At 40.3% G+C, this 27645-nt stretch overlaps 1 protein-coding gene and 1 long non-coding RNA gene across 4 annotated transcripts; one reads left to right on the forward strand and one right to left on the reverse strand.

The window, feature by feature from the left end:
* On the forward strand, positions 1–27565 carry LOC117674517 (SUN domain-containing protein 2-like). 3 transcript variants are annotated; one of them, XR_015731185.1, is made up of 11 exons: positions 1–139; positions 2712–2828; positions 8361–8432; positions 15018–15078; positions 17064–17190; positions 18486–18564; positions 20549–20652; positions 21721–21888; positions 23061–23156; positions 24657–24775; positions 27299–27375. XR_015731185.1 is itself a non-coding variant. In XM_034432556.2 (10 exons), the coding sequence occupies exons 4-10, from the start codon at positions 15023–15025 to the stop codon at positions 27482–27484; spliced, it is 816 nt and encodes a 271-aa protein (XP_034288447.2). In that variant the 5' UTR covers positions 1–139; positions 2712–2828; positions 8361–8432; positions 15018–15022; the 3' UTR covers positions 27485–27565. The 3 variants fall into 3 exon arrangements, 2 of the variants coding, with proteins under 2 accessions (XP_034288447.2, XP_087738256.1); XM_034432556.2 differs by lacking the exon at positions 24657–24775 and having other exon boundaries at positions 27299–27565; XM_087882130.1 differs by lacking the exons at positions 24657–24775; positions 27299–27375 and adding an exon at positions 25239–25403.
* LOC148116617 (uncharacterized) lies at positions 15458–19381 on the reverse strand. The gene is made up of 2 exons (XR_015731186.1): positions 17035–19381; positions 15458–15598 (listed from the first exon to the last, which is right to left on the reverse strand). It is a non-coding gene; the product is annotated as an uncharacterized LOC148116617 (long non-coding RNA).
* Positions 27566–27645: the final 80 nt, after the last annotated feature.

The raw sequence follows: 27645 nt of genomic DNA on the forward strand, positions 1-27645 counted from the left end.
TTCAAAAAAATTCGCAGGAAGCGCCGTTCTCTTGTTCTACAAGAAGAGCCGGAGAAGAAAACATGGCAGGAGGCCTGGAGCCAGAGTAGTTGGGACACAAAAAGCTGCAGATCTGAAGACGCGTCACAGCCTTGCTGTAGTGAGTGTATTCACTGACCAAGTGAAGCGAGGCCTTGGTTGCTCTCTTTCCTAGCTACCTCCGGATTTGTAATAATGTCAAGCAGAGAAAAATACATTCAATTACTGATATAATTTATAGACCATTTATCTCTGAAATCCCCGAGTAGCATACAATATGTCCAAAATCTTACAGACAAATATAAATATGCAATCTTATGTTAAAAATACAATTAACATATCATTTTGGGAAAAAAAATTAGCAATGACAGGAATATTTTTGGAGCCCCGTTAAAGGGCAGTATTGATGTAATTTCTGGATTGCGTTTGCAAGGGAGTTCCATGCAGGGATGAAATGCTACCGGTTCGCTCCAGTTCGCTCGAACTGGTAATAAAAAAATGCTTTAAAAAAGTAAAAAAAAAAAAAAGGTTCCGACAATTGCGCGGCACAGTTGATTGTCAATCAGTAAAAAAGTAAAAAGTAAAAAAATGTTGGCCACGCCCACCCAGTCACATAACCCCCACCCACCCACCAAGCCACGCCCACAGAATCGGTAGCAAAAAAGTTTGCATTTCACCACTGGTTCCATGTATGTGGGGCAGCTGTGGGGTAAGGTTCATCTCCTGGAGATCAAACAGGATGGCTGACATTATTGGAGTCTTCCAGATGATCTGAATGGGCATTGGAAAAAATGTCTCAGGGATTCCAGGCCAAGCACTTTAAGACATTAAAAATAGTAAGCCTATTGTACTTAGAAACAAATTGGCAACTAGTGTAGACTTTTCAAAACTGGCATCACATGGTCCCTACAGGATACGTTATTCCAGGGAGCAAAGCAGCTGCCACATTTTGTACCATCTGAAGTTTCCAAGGGGAATAAAAGGAGGCCCTTTGGAGAGCATGTTACCCAATCAAGGCTGAAAATTATCAGGGGTTATAGCACTGTTTAAAGGCAATATGATCTAGCAGTGGATGCAATTGGTCCATCAGTGGCTGTGCCAGCGGCTATGCCTTGGTCCTTTGTACCTAAGTGCTCAGGACTTCACCTCTCACATGAGCTTGGTTTGGGCTTATAGAGCAGCTCTTCCCAGCTGCAGTTTGTCAGCACCATCAGAGCAATGCAGAAGCAGTGGAAAGCAGACCTTCTGGCTTCCATCAAGGCCAAAAAGAAAACAGCTCATCCAGCCGCTAAAGCCAGGAGGAGTCAGATGAGAGGAACGCTGGCTTCTCACCTGGCTCTCCAGCCCTCCTTGCTGAGATCCCTCAGCTAAGATCATAATAGTAAGAGCATCATTCTGCCTTCTTTGAACACTGAAATGTTGTATTTGTGTTCAGGATCAGCTCAAAATTTATCCTGATTTTCCACTGGGAAAATATATGTAAGATATATTGTAATAATGACTAAGTATATTTACAATGCAGTTCACCTGCAAAGGACCAGGAAAAGTATAAGATTGACCAGAGATATTTATGGAAGGGAACAGGTGGGGTGCAGTGGTGGGTTTCAACTGGTGTAGCAACCAGTTTGCTTCGTGCACGTGCTTTGCACCAAACATGCGCTCTGTGCAAGCGTATTGCATTTCAGAACAGCTGAGGCGCAGCAATACGCTCTGCTGTGCCTATCAGCTGGGCTAAAAACAAACAAATATAGGTAGGTATAGTGCAGGGGCAGGCGGGAGGGCCCAGCTGACGGTTGGAGCAAACTGGTTTGCTCTCAGCTCACTATCGCTACTACTGGCTTGCCCGAACCGGGCAAAACCCACCACTGGTGGGGTGGTGGTAATTGCAAGTAACAAAACGTGCAATTCCATGACTCAAACTATTGTGTTTGACATTGGGACTCATGCATGAAAGAGTAAGCTTTCCATTGTGACTTCACTGTGTTCATGTTGTCAAGTGTGTTTAAGGTTGATTAACTCTTGTTGTGCACAAATTTAAACATCTGCAAATCCCCTTCATTTTGATGGGAGAAGGTCAACCTTTGGCTTCAACCTTTCTGAATTTGGTGAAGTATTCTCAGTTTTGGCCATCTTTCATCCTGCATGAAAGTGCAGGCACGTTCCCTCTAAATCAAGAGTGCACTAGACAGCTGCCTGTCAATCCAGGCTTGGAGATTAGGAAATGGAGAGCATGCCCTTCAGAAGGTTTCTATGCAAAGGGAAATCCATGGATAAGGGGGAGGGGTCAAAAAGGTAAAGAAGAGGGCAATGACTGGGTGACTGGGTGATAGAAGCCCTTGTGCCTTTTTAATGACTGTTGTGACATATATAAAAGGGCAGAATGACATGGCTGCCATTCTGATTTTTGACATTGGTGTTCTGTAGATATTCTTTTCTAGGTACATAGAGACAATCTCTTGCTCAATCAGTAACAATATTAGCAAGTAGAATATTATAGGATGCCTCTATTGAGAAGTGACCAGAAGACAGGTTTCCTGGGTTAGACCTTTCATTCCATCATTGCAGGATGGTGATTGCTGATGGTTTTCAGAAACGGGTCTAGGACTTTTTGTCTCTGACTCTTCCTTCTTGGTTGCTGTGCTGGCAAGCAATGTACCTTATCAATGTTAATCATGTTCATTTGTCTCCCATAGGTAAAGACCTGTTGGATCAGAGTTCTTTCATTATCCAGCATTGTTTTGAAACTCCCCGCTTGGTGGAACCTATTGCTAACATCACAGTGTACCAGGTTCAGCAGCCACTTATTCTAGGTATGTTAGACATGAACACATTTTCCTTGCATCTCTAAAAAAAGGATTGGCCCAAGATATCCGGCAGCTTGAAATGAGGGAAATACTGTTTTCTCCACAACCAAAGTGTGCTCAAAACTATTTAAAACTTCATCTTCCTCTTTGTGGGAGAAAATTCAGTTAATAACAATTCAGGCAATAAACAGCTAGCTGCCCTATGAAATACATGCAAATCTTGACTGATGACCACAGTTAAGCCCAAAATTTCTGTTGCCAAGAGAAGCAGTTGTTAAATGAATTTTGTCCTATTTTTTGACCTTTCTTGCTACAATTATTAAGTGCATCACTGCAGTTGTTAAGTTAGTAACAAGGTTTGTTAAATGAATCTGGCTTCTCCATTCACTTTGCTTCCCAGAAGGTTGCAAAGGGGATCATATGACTCCTTGACCACATGAGTCAGTGTAAAGCGTCTAAATTTTGAACATGTGAGCATGGGGATGCTGCAATGGTCATAAGTGTGAAAAACTCTCATAAGTCACTTTTTTCAGTGCCATTTTAATTTCAAATGGTCACTAAATGAAGTGTTGTAGGTTGAGGACTATCTGTACAGTCCTGGACTACCTGACTTATGACCACAACTAAGCCCAAAAATTCTGTTGCTAAGTGAAACATTTGTTAAGTGAGTTTTGACCCACTTTACGACTTTTCTTGCCACAGTTGTTAAGTGAATCACTGCAGCTGGTAAATTAATAACTTAGTTGTTAAGTGAAACTGGTTTCCCCATTGACTCTGCTTGTCGGAAGGTTGCAAAAGGGGATCACATGGCCTCTGGACACTGCAACCGTCATAAATATAAGTGAATTTCCAAGCATCTGAATTTTGATCACATGACCATGGGGATGCTACAACGGTCGTAAGTGTGAAAAATGGTCTTAACTCACTTTTTTCATTGACATTTTGTAACTTTGAATGGTCACTAAATGCACTTTGTAAATCAAGAACTAACTACTGTCCAGTCTCCAACCTTCCCTTGGTGGCGAAGGTTATTGAGAGTGTGGTGGTGCGACAGCTTCCTGGGTACCTGGATGAAGCTGTCTATCTGGATCTGCTCCAGTCCGGCTTCAGGCCTGGGCACAGCACGGAAACAGCATTGGTCGCGTTGGTGGATGATCTCTGGAGGGCTCGGGATAGGGGTTGTTCCTCTATCCTGGTCCTGTTAGATCCCTCAGCCGCTTTTGATACCATCGACCATGGTATCATGCTGCGCCGGTTGGAGGGGTTGGGAGTGGGGGGCACCATTCTGCGGTGGTTCTCCTCCTATCTCTCTGACCGGACGCAGTCGGTGTTGGCAGGGGGCAGAGGTCGACCCCGAGGCGCCTTGTTTGTGGGGTGCCGCAGGGGTCGGTCCTCCCGCCCCTTCTGTTCAACATTTATGTGAAGCTGCTGGGCGAGATCATGTGGCTTTAGGGTGGAGTTCCATCAGTACACTGACGATACTCAGCTGTACATCTCCATCCTACGCCATCCCAACGATGCCCTTGAAGTAGTGTCCCGGTGCCTGGAGGCTGTGTGGATCTGGATGGGGAGTAACAGGCTTCGACTCAACCCTTCCAAGACCGAGTGGCTGTGGCTTCCAGCGTCCTGATATAGCCAGCTGGTGCCATCACTGGCTATTGGGGGCGAGTTATTGGCCCCCACGGAGAGGGCTCGTAACTTGGGTGTCCTCCTGGATGCACGGCTGTCTTTAGAAGAGCATATGATGGCCGTGGCCAGGGGGGCTTTTCATCAGGTTCGCCGATTCGCCAGTTGCATCCCTTTCTGGATCGGGACTCCTTACACACAGTCACTCAGGCACTCGTCACATCCCGCCTGGACTACTGCAATGCTCTCTATATGGGGCTCCCCTTGAGGAGCACACAGAGTCTCCAACTGGTGCAGAATGCGGCCGCGCGGGAGATTATGGGAGCGAGGGGGCGCTCCCATGTGATGCCTCTCCTGCGTGAGCTGCATTGGCTTCCACTGGTCTTCCGGGTGCGCTTCAAGGTGTTGGTTACCACCTTTAAAGCGCTCCATGGCATAGGACCTGGGTATTTGCAGGACTGCCTTCTGCCGCCGATAGCCTCCCACCGGCCAGTACGCACCCACAGAGGGGGACTCCTCAGGGTGCCGTCAGCCAGGCAGTGTCGGGTGGCGACCCCCAGGGGGAGGGCCTTCTCTGTGGCAGCACCTCTGGAACGATTTGACCCCGGAGATACGCATGATACCAGACTTTTACCGGGCTTTTCGCTGTGCCCTAAAACTTTTGTTTTCCACCAAGCAGGGCTGGCGTAAATCCCCCCCCCTTTTGAGAGGTTAGATTTTTAATTGTCTATGGGTTTTAGTTGGGATGTTTTAAATTTTGGGCCAAAGTTGTGTAATTCTTTTAAAAAAATTTAAATTTTGTATTGGAATGTTTTTTATTTTTGGCTGTGCACCGCCCTGAGTCCAGCAGGAGAAGGGCGGTATACAAATTTAATAAAAATAAAATAAATAAAATAAAATCCATATTCCAAATTAACCCATGCAGGTGATTGCCCTCATTTTACCTAATGATAGAGACAGCTTTGGCTGAAAAAATCACCTGGGAAGAGAGTAGAATTCTTCTTTAGAAGGAACAAAATATTCCTGGGATGAAGAAAATATTCCATAATGCTCCAGAAGCATAATCTCTTCACACTTTTAAAAATCTTTTTGGCCAACTTTAGAGTAATTAGAAATAGGGATAGTAGAAATGATTCCCTCTCTGTTCCTCATACTGCCTCTTCTTTGCTTTCCTTACATTGGAAGACTCATGTTTTCACTTTTAGTTTAGTTTCTGTAGGAAGAAAACTGTGTTCTCCTCCTTTCCCCAATCATAAGAATAGAAAACTCAAACATTCAATCGTTCTCTTGGAGTACTGTATGTGGCTTCTTTAATAAGCATCTCTTGTCTTTTTTGAACCTGACTCTAGTTCTACTCATACATTTATGCTCTGCTGAATTTAGACCACAGATAATGAACTAAACTAAAGGACTGTACCCTTAGAAGCATTTTCCTCATGGCACAAAATTCCTAGAACTGCAATCGGGGCTGATATCTCAACATGTTGCCCTCTTGGTGGACCTCCATCTATTATCAACTTCCAATATACTTAGCGGACATGGGCAGTGAGCAGTGCCATGAATAGAACCTGCATTCCTCTAGATTGCTCTGGAGCAATCCTGATGTAATATCAGTCTTGGATAGGAATTTTAATGGTGGTTCTAAATTTACAGGAGTTTGTTGGAGCCCTGGGGAAAATGGCCTCTGCCATTTATGGGATTTGCCAAGAGATTAGAGAACTGGCAGCTGCTCAAGAGCTGGGTTGCTGCCTTTAGTAAGGTAAAGGTAAAGGTTCCCCTTGCACATACGTGCTAGTCGTTCCTGACTCTAGGGGGCGGTGCTCATCTCCGTTTCAAAGCCGAAGAGCCAACGCTGTCCGAAGACATCTCTGTGGTCATGTGGCTGGCATGATTAAACGCCAAAGGTGCATGGAACGCTGTTACCTTCCCACCAAAGGTGGTTCCTATTTTTCTACTTGCATTTTTTACGTGCTTTCGAACTGCTAGGATGGCAGAAGCTGGGACAAGTAACGGGAGCTCACTCCATTACATGGCACTAGGGATTCGAACCACTGAATTGCCAACCTTTCAATCGACAAGCTCAGTGTCTTATTGTTTTCTTAAAGTGAGAAGTAAGAGCCCTACCGCCTTTAGTAATGCTTTGCTAATTATAGAAAATGCAGTGAGATTGAGGAATTCATTAAATTACCATTTAAAGCACTGCATCAAAAAGTTATTGTGATGCCAAAGAACTCTCTCCGGCAAACCTCTCTTCACTTCTTTACAGGTAGTTCTCAACTTACAAAAGTTCATTTGAAGTTACAACGGCACTGAAAAAAGTGACTTTTGACCATTTTTCACACTTATGACCGTTTCAGCATGCTTGTGATCACATGTCAAAATTTAGTTGCTTGACAATTGACTCATATTTATGATGATTGCAGTGTCCCAAGGTCATGTGATCAGGTCATACGACCTGACAAGCAAAGTCAATGGGGAAACAGATTCATTTACAACTGTATGATGAACTTAACAATTGCAGTGACTGACTTTATAACTGTGGCAAGAAAAGTCATAAAATGGGGCATGACTGACTTAACAAATATCTCGCTTAGCAACAGAATGTTTGGGCTCAACTGTTGTCATGAGTCAAGGACTAGTCTAGCTATATTTTGTGCTTCCTTAGAAAACAGATCTCATTGAAGCTCTGACGAGATGTGCCTAGGCTTACTTCATGAGGCTGGAATCCTATCCTCATTCTCAATGAATATAGTGGGGGTCGGCTTGTGTAAGAATGTGCAGTAAATCTAACTAGCAGGGCTGTGCAGTGCATCAGATTCTAAGGGAAGCTTTGAAATCCGTTGCAGGGTTGGGCAGCAGCTATGCAGAATAGCCGGGCAATGTGCTACTTTCAGGAGTTATATGAGCATTCTCACATGTTCAGAAACCTTTTCCTATCAAACCTTTCACGCCCACTAACTGGCGTGCATTTCTTCACATCTAGTTAATTTGCTGGAGCTTCTTTTGTGGATTTATCATTAGATTCAAAAACTACAAATTAGTCAGATTATTGAAAAACATTTCAAAGCTGCAATACCTATAAACTGGTAATGATTATCAGGATTAAGGTGATTACTGCCATGTGAGAATTAACCTGGTTAAGCCTCAGAGTACCTCTATTGCTCCTAATTATATTGGAATAAACACGTTCTTTAAAAAAACCACACCCCTCCCACTTCTGTAGGATTGTTGTGGTCTGCCAGCGGCCTGCAGAGCTGGCAGCAGAATCAGACAGTGAGGCAGTTGGGAAGGAACATGGGCCAGTCCTGGAGTCTGGGGAAGGCTCGGATGAGGGCCCTGTGTTGGAGGCAGAGAAAGGGCCATCTGGGAGGTACGTGCTGCCTCCAGAGCCTCCAGAGTTGGACCTCAGCGAGGCAGAGGAACAGGGGGAGCTTGTTCCCAGTGTGCACATGCGCAGAGCTGCCAGAAAGCAAGAACAGTTAAAACAAAAGGGACGACTTGGGAGTAGGGCTTGGAGATGATTGGCCCCTTTCATAAGACTTAAAAGAGGAGCAAAGGCACAAGGGAGATAAAGGTGGGTGATTATCAGCCTTATCCCAAAGGACTCTTTACAACTATTTGGGACTCATCTGTGATTGAACAGAATTCACAGCTGTTGCAATAAAAGAGGTTTTTGGGACTACTCATGTGTTTTACTGACTCAGGAAGCCTAGGTCAGAACAAGGATGACTTTCCTGTTTATTTCCAAATTCTTCAATTGTTGTTGGGAGGTAGGCAGTTCATCCAGGGGGCTGCATATCTATTGTCTGTAAATCTTTGTATCCTTTGGTTGTGTGTAATCTTCATTTACAGTACAGAACAAATCCTCACTTTGTATTAATGCTCCATTTCATTCTGCTTTCCTTTCCTCAGAGAAACATTGGAGGCCTTTCGTGAAGGTGTTGGCTTGTATAACACTAATATTCATCGTGGGCATCTTTTGGGGTGAGTGCTTTAACAAGCTAGCCTAAATACATTTTTGTTTTGTTGACAATTTCAGAAAAAAAAATTTTCCCCCTGCATGTGAAAAATGTAGATGACATTAAGACTACTGGAAAGGAGAAACTCTTCGAGGACCTTGTCTCTTCAATGGTGCTTCTTGTGTTGACTGTTTTAAAATCAATCCCGAGCATGGGATTGACTTCTTCTAATTTTCCTCTGTATTAGAGAATCTCACTTAAAGAAATTTCATGATGTTTTTATTTAAATAACCAGGTGAATTCATTATACATATACTGTATTTTGGAAGCCTGGTAGATCTTAGTATGGAATAACTTGGGGGTTTGGTTCATCCAACATATTTGGAAATCATGGGATTTAGTTGGTTTGACCTCTTAGCATGTTGCGCGAAACCAGCCATTGGGCTTTGTAGACAATGGTTTCAAGGCTTGATGGAATCTTCAAACAAAGGCGGAATGGTCATCTATCAGAAATGTTCCAGTGGATGTTGCACTGAGTAAGATCTTGCGTTAGATGACCCTGATGACCCAGATCCCTGATCCTCTGAGTATTGTGTCATGTATAAACTTAGCTCTGTCAGCATTTACACAGGATAATAAATAACAATTCCATGCAGACCTAGAAAGGAAAGGAATTCACCTAAAGCACTCTTCCTCCCGCTCCTCTTTCTCCATAACTGGAAAGAGATATAAACCAGAACTTCATGATGCTTTCACAATCCCTGTCCTGTTATTATGAATGAAACAGGAGGCTCTGTAATTTAAAACGAATTATAGTTTGTTAAAGAAACTAGTTAAATAATCCTGGGTTTCTAGTTTGCTTGTTTGGAAACGAAACAAGGTTTTATTTTAGATCATGATCTCTAGCTTGTTTATCACACCAAATTAGGAATAAATGATAATCCTAAAATGGAGAAAAGTGAGACTGAATTCTGGTTGATTCCTTTACCTGATTGCGCAGAACGAAAGGAAAAAGACAGCAATAGCAACAGAATCAGAATGGCCAAAACAGCGTTGCAGTATTGTACTGCAAGTTTTGTCTCCTTTTGGGCATGCATGTTGACATCACAGTGCGCGCACACATAGCTGCACCATGATGTTGCAAGGCTGCTTTCATTAGTCTGAGCTTCCTCCCTGCGATAGCCAACATTGGAAATGAAAGCATAATTCAGGTTCTATGTTGGGATAGGCTATTTCCTGCTTGTACCTGTATAACTAAGCTGAGCTAGTGTTTACTTACCAATCTTCCTCTAGTCTAGCATGACCTTTATTTTGATAACAATGTGTGACAGCCTGTTGCTTATTTCATATATATATATAATTTGATTTATATGCCGCCCTTCTCCGGAGACTCAGGGCGGCTTACAATGCGTTAAGCAATAGCCTTCATACTTTTGTATATTTATTATTCCCCCCACAAATTGGGTCCTCAATTTACCTACCTTAGGAAGGATGGAAGGCTGAGTCAACCTTGAGCCTGGTGAGATTTGAACTTACAGTAATTGCAGACAGCTGGTGTTAATCACAATGCTATCAGTCTGCTGAGCCACCAGGCCCCTCTATGGATAAATGTGTAAGGAACACTTCAGTGACACTAGAAGTGTATTGATCAGGAACAGGAATATATATATATATATATTCCTGTTCCTGATCAATACAAAATATATACATATATACATATATACATATATACATATATACATATTCATATACATATATATATATATATATATATATACATATATATATATATACATATATATACATATATATATATATATATATATATATATATATATATATATATATATATATATATATATATATATATATTTGTTTTCTGAGGTTTTCACGGGTGTTTGTATGTAGGTCTTTGGTTATTCGGGTTTTCTCCCGCGTAAAATTGGAGGTGTCTTGGCAACGTTTCGACAAAGTCTCATTCGTCATCTTCAGGCTGGTGTTCTCGGCTTCATGCTTCTAGGAGCAATGTGTGTGATCGCAGCTGTTTCTTCCTTTTAACTGCCAGTGGGGGTGTGAACTGATTGGGTGGGAGCTTGGCTGTGTTCTGATTGGGTGGAGGTGTGTTCTGATTGGTTGGGGGTTTGGCTGTGCTCTGATTGGAAGGGGGGTTGGCTGTGCTCTGATTGGCTGGGTGTGTGTTCTATTTAGGTGGGGGCTTGGTTGTGCTCGGATTAGTCTGAGTAGCAGGGGGATTTGAGCTGATGAGCTGTGTTGCTGTTGTTTGGCTTCGTGTTCGTGGCCGTGCCATCTCTTCATGTTGGGTGTCAGTCTGTTTCATGTATGGATTGGAGGGGTTTAAAGTGGCTAATGATGCAGCTGTGGTCTGGCTTCTGGTCCGTGGTCGTGCTTGATCATCAGTGTGGGTTTGAGTCTTCTTTCTGCGTGGATGTGTGGTGGTTACATCCTGTGTGGCTCTCGTGAGTGTGGGTCTGGTGTCATTCTTTGTGTTAGGGACTCGTTTGTCAATAAGGGCGGGTTTCCAAATGGCTGGCAGGCGGGAAGTATCATCTCGTTTATTCATGCTGTGTGGACGTTTTTCTATCTCGATGGCTTCTCTGATTATTCTGTTGTTAAAGTGTTCAGTTTTGGCGATAGTTCTGGTCTTTTTAAAGTCAATATCATGTCCTTGGCTTTGAGGTGTTGGACCAGGGAAGAAGTTGGTTCCTCTTTTCTAACTGAGTTCTTGTGTTCTTCAATGCATGCACTTATTCTTCTGTTGGTCTGTCTGATGTATGTGGTGGGGCAGGCGGTGCAAGGGATTTCATATACTCCTTGATTTTCTAACTCAATTTTGTCTTTGGGGTTTCTTAGGATGGTGGATATTTTTCGGTTTGTGCAGAATGCTGTCTTGATGTTGTGTTTGTGGAGGATCTTGCTGATTCTGTCTGTGGTGCCTTTTATGTATGGGAGGAGGGCTTTGCCGTTTTCTTGTTCTCTGTCTTGAATTTTAGTGGGGGTTTCTTTTTGGATTAGGTTGGTGATCTTATTTCTTTGGAATCCATTGGATGTTAGTACATTAGTGAGAGTGTGTAGTTCGGTTTTTAGGTGTTGTTCGTCAGCTAAGCGTTTTGTTCTGGAGATGAGTGTCTTGGCTACAGAGTTGATCTGTGCTGGGTGGTGGTGTGAGAGTGCGTGCAGATAGTGGTTTATGTGTGTTTTTTTCTGGTAGATTGGATTTTTTGTAGACTAAGACATCCAGGGAGGGAAGTTGGTTGTTCGCTTCTGTTTCCATGGTGAACTGTATTTTGGGGTGTAGGCTGTTGAGGTGTGTGAGGAAGTTGTCCAGTTTTTCTTTCCCATGTGGCCAGACTATGAAGGTGTCGTCTACATATCTGAGCCAGAGTTTGGGTTTGTGATCAGATTTTTCTAGAGCTTGGGTTTCAAAGTGTTCCATGTAGAGGTTTGCAATGACAGGTGAGAGGGGTGATCCCATGGGCGCTCCTTCTATTTGTTTGTATTTTTGTCCATTATAGATGAAGTATGTGTTGGATAGGCAGTGGTTGGTCAGATCTAGGATGTGCTTGGGGGGGTTATATTTGTTTTGGACAGCTGTCAAGGCTTCTTTGATTGGCACTTGGGTGAAGAGGGATATGACATCAAAGCTCACGAGTAGGTCACTGGGCTGTAAGTTTTGTTTCTTTATTATCTCTATGAACTGGAATGAGTTTTTTACATGTAAGTTGATGGATTCTGCATAGGGCTGTAGTTGTTTGGCGAGAAATTTGGCTAGATTTTGTAGAGGTGAGCCTATGGAGCTGACTATGGGTCTAAGTGGGGTTCCTTCTTTGTGTATCTTGGGGAGACCATAGAGCTTAGGGCATCTGGATGATTTCTCTCTGGGAATGATTCTTTGCTGGATCTCTTCACTGATGGGGGAGGCTTTTATTTTGGATCTAGTGGTTTTTTCCAGGTAGGTGGTGGGTTTTGTGTTTAGGGGTTTGTATGTGGAGTCTTGGAGTAGGTTGGTTAATTTGGTTTGGTAGTCAGATGTGTTCATAACCACCGTGGCGTTTCCCTTGTCTGCTGGTAGGATTATTATGCTAGTGTTATTATTATGCTATTATGCTAGTGAACAGACAGCACTACTTAACCTGAAAGAAGAGCACTCAAGGTGGAGAAGAGACAACAGAGGTCAGCCTGGCTACTTGCAAAGTGGCAGCCTTGCCCCTCTTGATGGACTACACTGGGCACCGGCTATTTAGCGCAGTGGGAAGAGGGGAATGACGCTGGGAACAACACATCCATTTTGGTGCCTAGAGCTTGTCAGTGTCTTAGTTGAACTTCCTGACTCTGACCATGGATTTTAGACCCTGAATTCATGCTTGACTCTTGGACATACCTCCCGGACTTGCCTTTGCTTGAACCCTGTTTCTCCAGAGCCCGGACAGTGGTGTTTGTACCTTGCCTTGCTTCTATTTTGTCTTGCCTTGAGGACTGTCCCAGCTTTGTGGATTTATGCTGGAGTCATTCAGAAATTGAGCTAGGAATTGTTTTTTTTTTTTGGGGGGGTGGTCAGCCTTGTCACTGGACTGGGGATTTTCTGGAGAAGACTCTTGGAAAGACTTGGAAAGCATCAATAAAATCCCTTGAATTCTCCTTGGTGTGTATGTATGTGTATGAATTGGAGCAGGACAACAAGTGAGTTGAATGAAAGGGGCGAGCACTCTGTAGGCACAGAAAAACACTTGTCTCTCCCACAGCTTCCAGCTGACTGAAGGAGTACATAGTGACTATGCAGAGCTGGACCTGACTCAGCTTCTTATCTCCCCCTCTGCAGTGCACTTATTTACATTTGATTTCTAATTTTGTAATTGATCTCACACAAGCTGGACTGAGACAGCTAAAGGATCAGATGTGGCCCATGGGCCCTAAAATGCCCAGTACAGTAGGACTATGGCCAGGGCGAACATGTGCTGAATAAGAATGAATAAAAATGAAGTATGTGTATTGAGGTGAATTGATGATATAGAGAGCGTGAATGAGGACTGAGTCACAAAGTATGCATGAATAAATTGAGAGTTGAAGAGAGCTCAGGAGATCCTCAGAGACTGATGAAGAGATCAAAGAACAGAACATGTACAAAAATAGTATATGGATTTGGTGGAAGCAAGGACAGTTTCTAAGATGAGAAACTAATTGAGAGATGCAGTCAATAGAGTTGAGAGAAACTAGTTTTAGCTAGTTTCTTTTTAAAGCTATTTTTAGCTATTTCTTTTTTTACCCATTTTTAAAAATTTCTTTTGCTCACTTTGTCTTACACCTTTTCCATACCTTGCAAGGCATTGCTTACCCAAAAAGAGAGTGGCATATATATATATATAAAGATGTGTGTGTGTGTAGCTATATCTATATCTATATCTCCATATCTCCATATATATGGCTATATGGCTATAACACACACCAAGTTTCCCAAAAATAAGACCCTGTCTTATATATTTTTTCCCACCAAAAAAGGCACCAGGTCTTATTTTCAGGGAGGGGTGGAATCCACTGACTCACCTCACCTGCATGTGTGCATGCGTTGCCCCCGGCCTCCTTTCTGCTGTCAGAGGCCTTCAGGAACTTCTTCTGAGGCCAGCAAGGCTTTCCTGAAGGCCTCTGCAGATCGATCCGGAGCTCTGTTATTAGCTGCAGAGGCCTTTAGAAAAGCCTTGCAGGCCTTGCCAGCTGCAGAAGAAATGGTCCGGCAAGGCAGGTGTCAGGGTATGTGAGACCTGGCTGCAACTGTCCGAAGGTATGAGTAGGGCAGCTCCACCTCACCCACCGCCACCCCAGCTTAATTTTTACCAGTGCACCCTGGAGTGGATAGGGTCTTAATTAGGGCTTATTTTGGGGGTAGGACTTACATTGGGCGCATGTGTAAAAATCAAACTAGGACTTCCTTTTGGGGTAGGTCGTATTTTCAGAGAAACACAGTATATAACAGACCTTCATCCTGCAGTGGATAGTCAATGGCTAAGATTATGATGATGATGATGTGTGTGTGTGTGTGTGTGTGTGTATTGTGTACTGTATGTATGCCCTATGGCTGACCATATCTATCTCCGCTGTACATCAGGAAGCCTTTGAGATCTTGAGAAGTCACAGATACACATACCTACTTCATTTTCTGGATGTTTCTCTATAGAATACAAGCAACTGAATTCAGTTTTGTGATATTTGTTAAAAGCCAGGAGGGGAGATACTTTAGCAAACTCACTGGCTGAGTCTTTCTTCCAAGGAATTCCCATTAAAAGTTAATTATGCCCAATAATATTGTCAATCTGTTCCTAGCTCTCTTATTAAAGACTGCTTTCTTCTACCCAACCATAAGAAAATAGAAAGGAAATTGACTTCAATCTTCTTTAGGTCATAAAATGGCGCAAAACTCACTTAACTGTCTTGCTTAGTAATGGAAATGTTGGGCTCATTTGTGGTCGTAAGTCAAGGACTACCTGTATCTCATTTGAAATAGAACTCAAAACATGTCATATTTGCAGCTGTTAAGTGACATAATGTTCTACTGAATAATTCTGAATAGGGGCTTAATGAAATTCATGTTTCCTTCTAGGTTTTATGTCTGGCCTTTGCACTTCTGATATTTTCAAGCAGATCATGAAGATGCAATTAAGGTAAAAAGATGTTTTTAATTAATGAACTGCCCATAAAGATTTGGAAACATGCTAATTGGAACGCTTAATCATTCAGCCTCAGCCAAAATCTTTTTTTAAATGGTGAAAGAAAAGTGATGAAAGAAAAAAAATAGTGAAGAGGAACCCTACCCCCTATAAATGTATTTAATAAAGCTATCCTATCCATGTAGAAGAGTTAGCAGAGGGAAAGACCAGAATCTGTTTCTCAGTTTTTCCCAGTCTGATCTCTTCCACTTTTTCACTTGTCTGGAATTCCCAAAATTCCTGCCCAGCAAAGCTGCTGTAACTCTAGGTGATTTTGAACTTAATGGAATGTGGGCTGACTTTAAGTTTTTCTTAAGCTTAAAAAAAAAGATGATTTTTACTGATAGTAGCCTTCCAGTGCTGGTGATTTATTTTCTATTTTTTTAAAAAAAGTTCTCCTATTATAGATATTTTTCAGGTCTCTGAATGAGATATAGACGTCATAATGTTCTGGATATCGTCAACAGCAGGCTTGCTAAATTAGAGATGAAAGAGAAATGAATGAGTCTCTTATGTGTGGCAGATTCTACATAGAATAAAAGAATATTTTAACAGTGACCTCTTTTTGTTAGGAATGAAAAAAATCAGAAGTACAAACAGGTTTCTTTTGCTTTGTGGAAGAAGCCCTAAATGTTTTCTCAACAAAATATCAGAAAGTTGTAGGAAATTGAGTGCTCAGCAGGGAATGTACAATATATACAATCTTTGATGAAGTTCATATTTTTGGAATTTAGGAATAAATGTAATTTTTAAATAGAATGATTTCAGGTGTATTATCTGGTATAATTTTGTCCTACATAGAGCAATATGCCAATCAATAAACCCTTAGCTCATATATGAAAACATCATGACATTGGTCATGATGTTTTCATACATGCAATTGTGGTTATAATTTTATAAAATATCTTTTAAGTGTACAACAGTGTAAATTTCAATCCTTTCAACCACTTATTTTCCATTGTTCCATCTGTACACTATAACCAAAATTTTTAGCCCACTTTATCACATGTTCTTTTACTTGTTCTTCTGTTTCACACTTCATTTAATGTTTATACATTTTAGCAGTTATATTTTCATCATTTGTATACAATTCTATTTGAGTCTTACAATATTCAAAACCACAAATTCTTTTGTCTACTTTAAATCTTTCAGATAACTATAAATAAGGAGACTTTGCAAACTATATTCTCTGCCACCTGTTCTTCTCTTGATTTTATTTTACATTTTCCTTGACAAAATTCTAATAATTTATGATAGGTTAGCCATTTGTGTTGGCCTATTATTCCTCATTTATAAAATGCTTTTTGTACTGACAGCCACAAAGGTGTTTTCAGGCACAATCTGGGTTGGTATCTATTCTATATTCTCAATGTGGCATGTCTAACATAATGATAACCTTGACTTTCTTGTACCACAAATATCCATGCCACCTCTGGTGGTGTTCTTCTAAATCTAAGAACATTCAGTTTTTCAGCAGCAGCTACTCTTAGCAATTGTGCTTATGATTTTTAATGGTAGGTTTGCTTATGATCCATATAACCAGAATAACAGGAACAGACATTTCTGCCTGGATCATGACTATGGTGCAGATACGATAAAGCAGGAGCAATTTTGTTTAAATTTCCTTGCCCCGACTAGTGTTTTGATCCAGCTCAGATGGTGAGCAGCTATATACACACAAACACAGATGCACATATCACACACACTGTTGGGTAAAACCTGAGTATCAGAGAATTGAAATTAAAACCTAATGTTCTACATGACCTTCCCTCCCTCCCTCAGAAAAAAAATGATTCTGTTTCCAAGCAGACATGCAATCTTTCCTTTGGAGTCTGAAGTGTAACTCCAAGCAACAGCCTCACTCCACAATTGGTCTAGGTTTAATGTAGCCTAGTGTGATAGATAACTTACTTTGAGTGTCTTTGCTCTTTTCTGCCTAGTCGCCAGAATGAGGCCCTTCAGCAGCATCTCCACAAACAGATTGGATCTTTCCGTCAAAAAGTTGTAGGACTCCAGACTCTCGTAGATGCCCTTGAAAATATCCATGGACATTGGGAGACCCAGAAGGTTAGTTTATGTAATTTGCCAAATACATTTTTGCTTTTAGTAGTAATACAATCATGCTTCTGCCCAATATTGTTTTCCACTGTTTTTCAGGCCTAGCAATCACTGAAATAATTGATTTAGTTCATACATAAAAAATGTACCAGCATAAATCAATATGATACACTATTTTTATCAGACCTTGATAAACTGATATTTATAAATATGATATTTTATCAGATTCCCCTCCATCAGGAACATCAATAGAAATCCTACCATTTCTAAGGACTTCCTATATGAAATCATATGATATCTAGCCAGTACCAATCATGCACTCTATATAATCCTAAACCTTCCTTCTTTTACTGTTTTGTAATCTTTCAGATGCTTGAGCAAATCAGTTCTCATGCTCCAGGGTTTGTTTTCTTTGTCTTGTTTTGGTTCAGGTTTTTATTTTGTTATGTTCTTTTTTCAATTGACATATCAACAGTTTGCATTTCAAACTGTCTTCCCCACAGTTATGATGGATGGGCTTACAGAATTAGCCTGGCCTCTGGATAGATATTCATCTGTTTGAAAGCATCATGTATAGGAAGGTACATGTTTGATTTAAAAGTGGAAAAAATGAAAGATGCTTCTTTCTATGAAAGAAGCAAAGAAGAAGCTTGAATTTGTCCTGCAAAGCATCAGCACTTTGGTAGCAGAATTAAGCAGGCCCATAAATGCTTTGGCCATGTTTTCCTCATTATGGCATTTTCTAGAAGCATTGTTATTATCTAAATTAGCATATGTCTGTGTGTTTACTTGTATACATAAATATTACTCGAATCTATATCTTCTTATGATTCTTTTGTGGAGTGAGTATTTCCAGATCTATGGCAATAGAACATAATATATAGACAACTGGATAAGGGGTGGGTTCCACTTACCTTTACTACTGGTTTGCAATGGGAGCACCCGTGCACGCTTTTGCGCATGCACAAAAGCTTCTGTGCATGTGCAGATCATCAGTGATGACGTTGGGGAGGGTGGGTGGAGCCTCCTCTGCCATTACTACTGGTTCACAAGAACCGGACCGAACCGGAAGCAACCCACCACTGAACTGGATTGCTCCTCCCCCATTTAGGGCTATAACATAACACAAACCCAGTTATGCTAGCTAAAGCTGTCGGGAACTGGCCTAAAGGGACAGCAGTTTCCCTTCCCATTATTAGATTAGGTCCCAAGTTGAGTTCCCATCCCCTTCCCTAACCCCCACAAAATGTGATCCAGCAGAGTGACCTTTCTCCTATTTGTCCTCCCTTCCCATTCCACAACAGCATATATTTGAGCAAGGGAGCAGCACGCAAAATGAAAGCAGCCATTTTTGGAAGAAAGACTACGCACTAAGCTCTGAAGGTAAGCTGAACATTCAACAAGGTTTCTGTAATGCACCCTTCTAACCTTTTCTGTCTTTTTCAGAAAGACAGGCAGCCTCAGAACAAGTTTGTCTTGCAGTTGGGGCACTGAAAACTTGTAAGGAATTGTACATAAATTGGGAGTGGGGAATGGGAGAGAAATTGCACAGTGTCAGAGAACAAGCAGGTAGAAATAGAAGTCTTTGGCTGGAGAGAGCAGAGTGACAGGAAACAACAGGCAACTTGGGCACCTTTGGTGACTCTGTGTATATGTATGTAGGGGCTGGGGAAAGAATTATCTATGTGAATCTCTCTAGTCCCAAACTCATTTCCGTAGGCTTTGGCTTACTTAATAATATAGTGCCCTCTGTCTCTATTATGTTCTAAAGACATCTTTATCAATCTGCTACTCTTCAGTGATGGTAGATCACAACACCCACCTGTCATGATAAACGAACATGCCAGATGGTATTTAATGGATGATGGGAGTTGTGAAGCAACATGCTTGAAGGTCATCCGACTGAGAACAACTATCCTGCCATTTGTTGCCTTTAATCTTATGGAATTTGCTTTACAATATGCATTTACTATTTCTTTGTAAGAGTCACGTCTGCCTTACACAGGGCTCCCTCCCTCCCTCCCCCAATAATAAGAACCCTTTCAAGTAATCTGAGATGAGAGAAGATGGCTGGTTCCAAGTCATCTAATGAACCTCCGTGGCAGATGATGGGCTAGAAAGTGGGTCTCCTTCATGCTAGTCCAATGTTTTAACCACTACACCATACTGGCTTTGTGTTTCACAGCAACTTCCAACTGACCTAGAAAACATACAGCAAAAAAGAGGATGTATTAACTTCTTACAGATCTATTATAGAGCAAGATCTTCTTACAGATCTACATGAGGCAAACATATTTGTCTATGATGAGTCTAGAGCTTAAAAAAGACCCACTGGCCAATCAGTGTTTGCTCATTTTGTGAATAACTCAGTGCTGACTTGCAGTTATTTTAAACTTGGCTATAACCAGGAGTGAAATCCAGCAGGTTCTGACAGGTTCTGGAGAACAGGTAGCAGAAATTTTGAGCAGTTCGGAGAACTGGCAAATACCACCTCTGGCTGGCCCCAGAGTGGGGCGGGAATAGGGATTTTGCAGTATCCTTCCCCTGGAGTGGGGTGGGAATGGAGATTTTGCAGTATCCTTCCCCTGCCATGCCCACCAAGCCACGCCCACAGAACCAGTAGTAAAAAAAAAATGGATTTCACCACTGGCTATAACTGATTGACTTTGGTTGCTCCTTCAGGTACCACCACAAGTGTTCCCCTCATAAAAATATAAAATAAAATATAAAATAATGTTAGTATTGACCCTCTCTGGGGAACTTTATCTTTCTACAAATATATTTGGGGAAATTTTCAACTGGTTTGCAGAACGAATCCCAGGGAACCCATTAAAAGCTATCTGCTGCTTCCCAAATTCTGCAATTTATGTCCCTTTTTTGTAACCACCATGTCATTGTGATTAAAGTGTAGAAATTGAGAGAGGCAAGAATCTGCATAATGGGAGCATGGATCGGACCTTTAAAAATAGGCAAAAACATGTGTTCTTTCTAAAGCTCCGTTTGCATGACTGCAATAGCATTTTCTCATTTGTTCTGTTTTGGCAGAAGGATAAAATATGAATTTAATCCTACCACACACACCCCTCACCCTCAGAAATGACATCATGCAATTAGTTATGTTGTCCCACTATTGGGACTGGATTGTCATTTGGCAGGGAACAGATCAATAGATTCATGTTATGGGTGGAAAAGTATGAAATATGGGAACCAATACATATTTGAAACCACTTGAAGCTCTAATACATAGGTTCAATACTTTACTTTTAGCTTAATTGGCTTGCTCTGATTAGCATCCCTTTTTTTGGTTCAGTCTTTGTGACTCCTTTTAATTCTTGATGAGAAATCTTCCCTCTTTTATGTACTGTAGGTGCCCATGTCGTGAAATTCAGCAACAGCTTTAACACAAGAGCACAAGTCTGTATGTTGGGGTTCTGCTGGGATTATATGCGGTCACCAAATATGATTTTAGAGGTAGGAAGGGTTCCTTAATAATAATATTTTCTCTTCCACCTCCCTGAAAGATTTTGATTGCGTTTCTCTCCACTACCTAGAAGAAGTCTAGTTCACATGTCTCCAACTGGCAATTGTCAGATAAAACATTGCTGAGTGATATAAAATTAATGAATCAGATTTATGGAGTCTGAGCTAACAGCTGTATGCACCTTTTGGGCACAAGTGTCAATAGGTTGATCCACTCATTTTCTAATCATTATTTATCTCAAGGTGGTAGGACTCATGCCTTTAAATTTTGCTGCATGGGATCCCATTATAAAATACATAATAGTATCAAGAAAAACTGGGACAGTTAGTACCTCATCCCACATCTGGTCTTGCATTATTCAAAATGCAAAATGCATTATTCAAAAGAATGCTCCATTCTTTTTTGTGAATGCACATCCTTCTCTAAAGAACACAGATCTTTTCTTTATATCTTTGAGTACCTGTCCCTGTATTAATTTCTATGCATGCATGTGAAAACCTTCCTTCCTTCCTTCCTTCCTTCCTTCCTTCCTTCCTTCCTTCCTTCCTTCCTTCCTTCCTTCCTTCCTCCCTTCCTCCCTCCCTCCCTCCCTCCCCCTCCCCCCTTTCCCCTTTCACTTTTTTTCTCCTAAGCATCCTTGCTGGTGCTAAATTCTGCTAAATAGACTTACTTCTGAGTAGATATGCAGAATTTCCATCTGGAGGCAGTTTCCAATAAATATAATATATATATATATATATTCGGTAAAATCAATGAAAAATCCTTAAAATGTCTACTTAGTTTAAGATGGATTAAATTACTTGAATTTATGCTCCGTTGAAATCAGTTTTGCAAATCTTCCCTTGAAATTTCTGAATTACAGTTGAATAAGTTCAATCAATTTAGTCGTGATCTAATACTGTGACGTTGGCTTTAGGTGGCTTAATCAATAATGACTTGATTATAAAAGTCAATAATTACTTGATTGTAAAATTAGTTAATACCAAAACACAGTTTTCAGAAATCAAAAGACCTGCTTTTACTGCTTTTTGATAGTCATAGACTGTTTGGTTTTTCAGCGGGATAATACCCCTGGGAATTGCTGGGCCATGAAGGGATCTCAAGGTTATGTAGTCATCAAATTGTCTCAAGCTGTCTGTCCGACTTCAGTAGCCCTGGAACATATTTCAAAGACAGTTTCTCATACAGAAGAGATAACTAGTGCGCCACAGAATTTTTCTGTCTATGTGAGTATTTATATTTATTAGAAAGTTTCCTCTTTCCTGGGTAGAGAAATGGTCTCATACCAGTCTATATTGTTGGAATTCAACGGTGCATACAGTGGCTGTTAATCTATTGCCCTTGAGGGGCAATAGTTCAAGATATAATTACCAGAGGAACTTTTATCTCCTTATTTAAAAAACATGATTCTGTGTAGTAAACCTTCTATTAATGAGACTGATTTTCTCACGGCTTTCATCACTTCCTTTCTCAATTCACTTTATTTTTCTCTTCTGGCTCTGAACAATGTAGTTGATGGTCTTACCTAACTCACTAACTCTCTCTGTAATAGCTGTACATAAATATAAACCACTTAGGTTTTCCTATCGCCATCCAAAACTTAAAATGTATCTTTACATAAACTTTAGTTTAGTAAGTCAAGAGGTAGTTCTTGACTTACAAGAATTTGTTTAGTAACTTTGTTTGAGGTTACAATGGCACTGAAAAAAGTGACTTATGACTGTTTTTCACACTTATGAGCCTTGCAGAATCCCCAGGGTCACATGATCAAAATTCAGACACTTATTTTTATGATGGTTGCAGTGTCCCAGGGTCATGTGATCACCTTTCTGACAAGCAAAGTCAATGGCGAAGCCAGATTTGCTTAACAACTGTGTTACTAACTTAACTGCAGTGATTCACTTAACAACTGTGGCAGGAAAGGTGGTAAAAAGGGCCAAATTTCTTGCTTAGCACCAGAAACTTTGGGCTCAATTGTGGTTGTAAGTCAAGGACTACTTGTACTTTCTTTCACACAACACCAGTCTCAAAAGTTCTACTCCTAACCTTAGTGTTCTTAAAATTATCTCCAGCTTACACAACACATATCTGAATGCAAGCCTCTCTCCTCCTCCGTCCTTCTTTATATGTCTGCCTACATATATAGAGCCATTTTAAGAGTGCATGGGTGCTTAGCTAATAAGTCTTTGCTTTTTCACATAGAGTTTGGATTCAGGGGTATCCACATGGGAGGTCAAAGAAGAGTGTCAGGCTGTCAGGAAGCAAACTCTGACCCTTTTGAATACACATTCAGAAGAGGCAAGAGGTGCATTGTGAGCCTCTGTCTGTCATATTGTCAATTTTAACAGATGCTGCTGCTTAGATTCTGCACTACCTTTTCTTTTTTGCCTTTTCTCAGGGATTCAAAAATGATTTTGAGAAGGAAGAAGGACAATTTTTGGGATCATTTGTCTACAAAGTGGATAGATTTCCTTTGCAAACATTTAAATTAGAGGTAGGTTGCAGAATATAGAGGGGTAAAAGCTACAACCAAAGAGATTTGAGAATGAGTCTTACAATCATTTTATCACACATTTGTGTAATGTCATTTTTATAAATGTCTGGGTAAAAGCTACAATCACTGCACTCTTTTATGAGGCTGGTATTGATTTAGAAGAATATTACCAACATTTCAAAAATACCATTTGTAGATAGTTTAAATTTAGATTGCAAATCACTATACATTTATACTTAATTGACAAGCAACTCTTTATTCTGGCAGTTAGCTAGTCTGGAAAATTGAAAAGTTAAAAAAGTCAAAATGTTATTATCCATTTAACTTAGCAGGCATTTACATCTTACTGAAGATGCCCTTTCAAATATATAACAGCATATATTAAAAATATAATACAACTAATACACAAATTTGTAACAAACAAATAAAACAAAACAAAATGATTTAGCCAATGAAATAAATATGACATCTCAATATAAAATATATTTTTAGTTGTTCAGGACTCTACATCCTCCCAGCAAAATTAGATTGCTTATAGTATTATATTCAGAAAATATATAGTGTAAGTAAATCCAGATTCATGGATTATTTACAAACACTCAGAAATGCTAGCAGAGTCCTCTAAGATCTTCTGTTTGTGTGTACCTTGTTTACTATAACATTTTGAGAATAGTAGAAAATCACCATGGATTTTGTTTAAGGCAATATCTGTATTTTGGACATGACAAATGAGCATTCATAGAACAGATTTTACAGGCTAAAAACTTTTTCTAGGAAGCTAACGTTTAGCATTAAAAAGATTAGAGCATATCACTTGGGTCTATTCTGAAAAGGAAAACTGAGGAAACATTGCAATGGTGAAATATTATGTTTCCTGAATGGGTCTGTAAAAGGGACCAAAGGAGACAGACTGCAGTTTTAAAGAGAGAAAAGGCTGAGTTGAGTTTGAGGTTTATAATTTCTAAATTATTTAGAAACCTGATTTGGTACTTAAATCTCTACTGAGTCATAGGCTCAACCTGCTTATTCATCAATAATTTTAAATATCACAAATGACAGAAGCATAAAATGATCTAGGAAATCAAATCCAAAGAATACAGAACCACAGAGTTGGAAGGGACCTTGGAGGTCTTCTAGTTCAACCCCCTGCTTAAGCAGAAGACCCCTATAACATTCTAGACAAATGGCTTTCCAATCTCTTCTTCAAATCTCCAGTGATGGAGCGCCCACAACTTCTGAAGGCAAGACATTCCACTGGTTAACTGTTCTCACTGTTAGGAAATTTCTCCTTAGTTCTAGGTTGTATCTCCTCTTGACAAGTTTCCATTTATTACTTCCTGCCTGCCTTCAGGTGCTTTGGAGAATAGGTCAACTATTTCCTTTCTGTGACAACCTCTCAAATATTGGACTAGACATACCCAGTTCCTGCAACTGTTCTTCACACATTTAAGCTTCCAGTCCCCTAATCATCTTTGTTGCTCTTCTCTGCACTCTTTCTAGAGTCTCAGCATCTTTTTTCGTGGTGACCGCTCAAACTTCCATACTGGCCAGAGGATTGGATGGCCATAATTTTTATCAAATTTGTACCACACCATTCTTAGTCTATGAAATACCTCTGGGTAGGTATATTGTACATACAAAGATCTATCCTCTTTAAGGCTTGAGTTCACTGGTCATCAAGACTTAAAGTCACGTCTAACAATATAATTTTACAGATTTAGATCCAGATACATTCTAAAAGAAATTGATTCGTTCTCTCTCTTTTAGCATGAGTATATGAATTACAACCTGGCTTTGATATGTCTCCAGAGTTGGATGTCATTTTTTACTCAAATCCAAACTAACAAAAGAAAACTGATTAAGATGGTCATATTACTAACTCTTATCAAATCTTCCTTGAAAAGCTGGTAGGAAAATTTTTCCAATTGTTGTATTTAAGCCACTTCCATGTCACTTTGCTAATGTATTTTAACTTAATATACTAGAGTGGGGAAGAGAAGCAGAATCTACATTGCATAGATGGTGGTTAGTAACTTTGATATTTGTGTTCCACAGTTCCTGATCCTTTTATTTTATTTTCAGGGAGCATCTTTAGATAAATTTAAATATATGCTCTTGAAGATCTTGACTAATTGGCATCATCCAAACTACACATGTATCTATGGATTTCGAGTATATGGAGAATAATTGTACTGATAGAGTGAACAGGAAATTTCAATATAATAAATACACAATGGTGTATTCTTATTGTTCGTATATTAGCTGTTATTTTTTTAAAGGTGTCTCAATGTTGTTTTAGTATATAACTTGCTTAATGGTTGGAGATATCAACACAATGTTCAGGAAAGAAAAATACATTGAATGTGTTCAGTTTATTGAAAAACATACTGACAATTCATCCTATAAATAATATTTGCTAATTAATACACTAAAAGACCAGTTTGGTCATTTGATTAAGAGACCATGCTCCATTCAGTTGCCCAGACTCCACCCCGCAAGGGATGATGGGTTCGTTAAAAGATGATGATTAAGAGACCATGCTAGAAACCTGGAGACTGTGAGTTCTTGTCCTGACTTAAGCATGAAATCCGGCTGGGTAATTTTGGACCAGTCACTTCCTCTCAGCCCCACTCACCTCACAGGGTTGTTGTTGTTGTGGGGAAAATAGGAGGAGGAAGCTATGTTTGTCTCCTTGAGTTATTTATAAAAATAATAAAGGCAGGATTAAAAAAAAAATTGCAATGGCAATTTTCTCGAGAGAATTGAAACCTTAAGGTGGATATATTGCCTTCCTGACAACTATCAATAGCCTCTTCCTCTTGCATCAGCTGGAATGCAGATATGCTTTTTCATCTTAGAGCCTGTATCATAGACAATTCTAATAAAAATTATTATGGTAATTTTCATGATCTGGTGCTAACTTTGCCAGATATATGAGACAGGCTATTTAATTAGTGAAAATGGAGAGGGGGGGGAGGGAGGGAGGGAAGAAGGGAGAGGAGCAATGTAGAATAGATAAACAAGGCAAGTTATTACTTGTGGGCTTTGTGATATGATTGGCAATTATACTGGGGATAAAGGGACAATCTTGCCTTAATTTGTATTCTGTTACTGGATATATGTGTTGAAAGTTCTTCTGTGCTTGAGGCCAGAACTATACAACATCCAAAGGAAACAATAAGTAAGCTTCCTTACTGAGAAAGCAACTGGTTGATGGAAAGTCACAGGGGGAAATCCCAGGGCATCAGGCTAAACTGGGATGTCAAGAAAATCCCAGGGGGAAGGCAATGACAAACTCTTTATGAATGGTTGCCATAGTAAATCCCATGGATTTCCCTGTGTAATCCTCAGATTGCAAGCACAATTCAAGGGGTTTTGTATATTTGAGATGAAAAGCAACCTAACTGGAACTGTGATCCAAGCGAAAATGTGGCTGTGAGAGAGATGGGGATTAGTTTTCTGCAAGTGAAAAAGACAAGGGGAAAATGGTACGGTGCAGAAACAGAACTACTGCAATTATGGAATAAAGCAAGCACGATAAACCAAAAGATAAATCAGCATTCTTAGGCACAACTAAAATGCTTTTGGTGAAGGCCTAAAGGCAGGGTAGAACACTGAAAGACTACAACCCACCTTGCCAGCTACTCTTCTAAACTTTAATCTGTTTCCGACTCACTCAGTTAGGATCAGCAGTAGTAAGTGAAAAGAACCGGTGCCTGCTCAAGATCAAAGAGGGCCAGAGCACAGGTTATGCCGGAAATGGAACAACATTCAGTAACGGCTGCATTTGGTAACATTAACAGAGTTGGAAGGGACCTTGGAGGTCATCTAGTCCAACCCCCTGCTCACGCAGGACACCTGTACTAGGAATTTAAGATACAAGAAATCTAATGCTTATTCCATTACATGTTTCCTTGAAGTGCCCCCCAAAACCTTTGGATTGTATGGTTTAATAAAGGTATGGCTTCAGAAACAACAGGCATAGTTATTGTTTTGAACAAATCTATTGGGTTTTTCTGAAGCAATACTGCCTGTGAATAATTAGCATACTATTCACTCACTATAAAGGCCTCTTTTTTCTTCCTAGATATGGCAAATCTGCAAAGTGATTATTTTGAGTTTTCTCCCTTTTTTCCCTCTAGCATCGGCAGCCCTCTGCAGGAAAAAATGATGAAACGAAGGTAGAAGTTAAAATTAAATACAACATTCTTTGGCTGGCAGCTGACTATATTATTGTTTCTCATGATGTATCCATTTTCAAGATGTTTGGAGAGTGCCAGTTTGAAGAAAACTGCTTTAGTTTGATTCTAATTCAAACAGATGGTTAAATATTCAACCCTCTTAACTTGTTCGTTATCTTAAGAAGACAATTAGAAAGGAAACAAATAAATGACCTATGGTGATTACTCTAGTTTCCCTTACTTTGAGAAAGCTCCTTATTTATTTGATGCTGTTTTTAACAAAGAAGAATATTGTAAATAGAAAGAAA

Source organism: Pantherophis guttatus, chromosome 1 (assembly GCF_059756535.1).
Source record: "Pantherophis guttatus breed Tessera chromosome 1, ASM5975653v1, whole genome shotgun sequence".
In the NCBI taxonomy this organism is placed as follows: Eukaryota; Metazoa; Chordata; class Lepidosauria; order Squamata; family Colubridae; genus Pantherophis; species Pantherophis guttatus.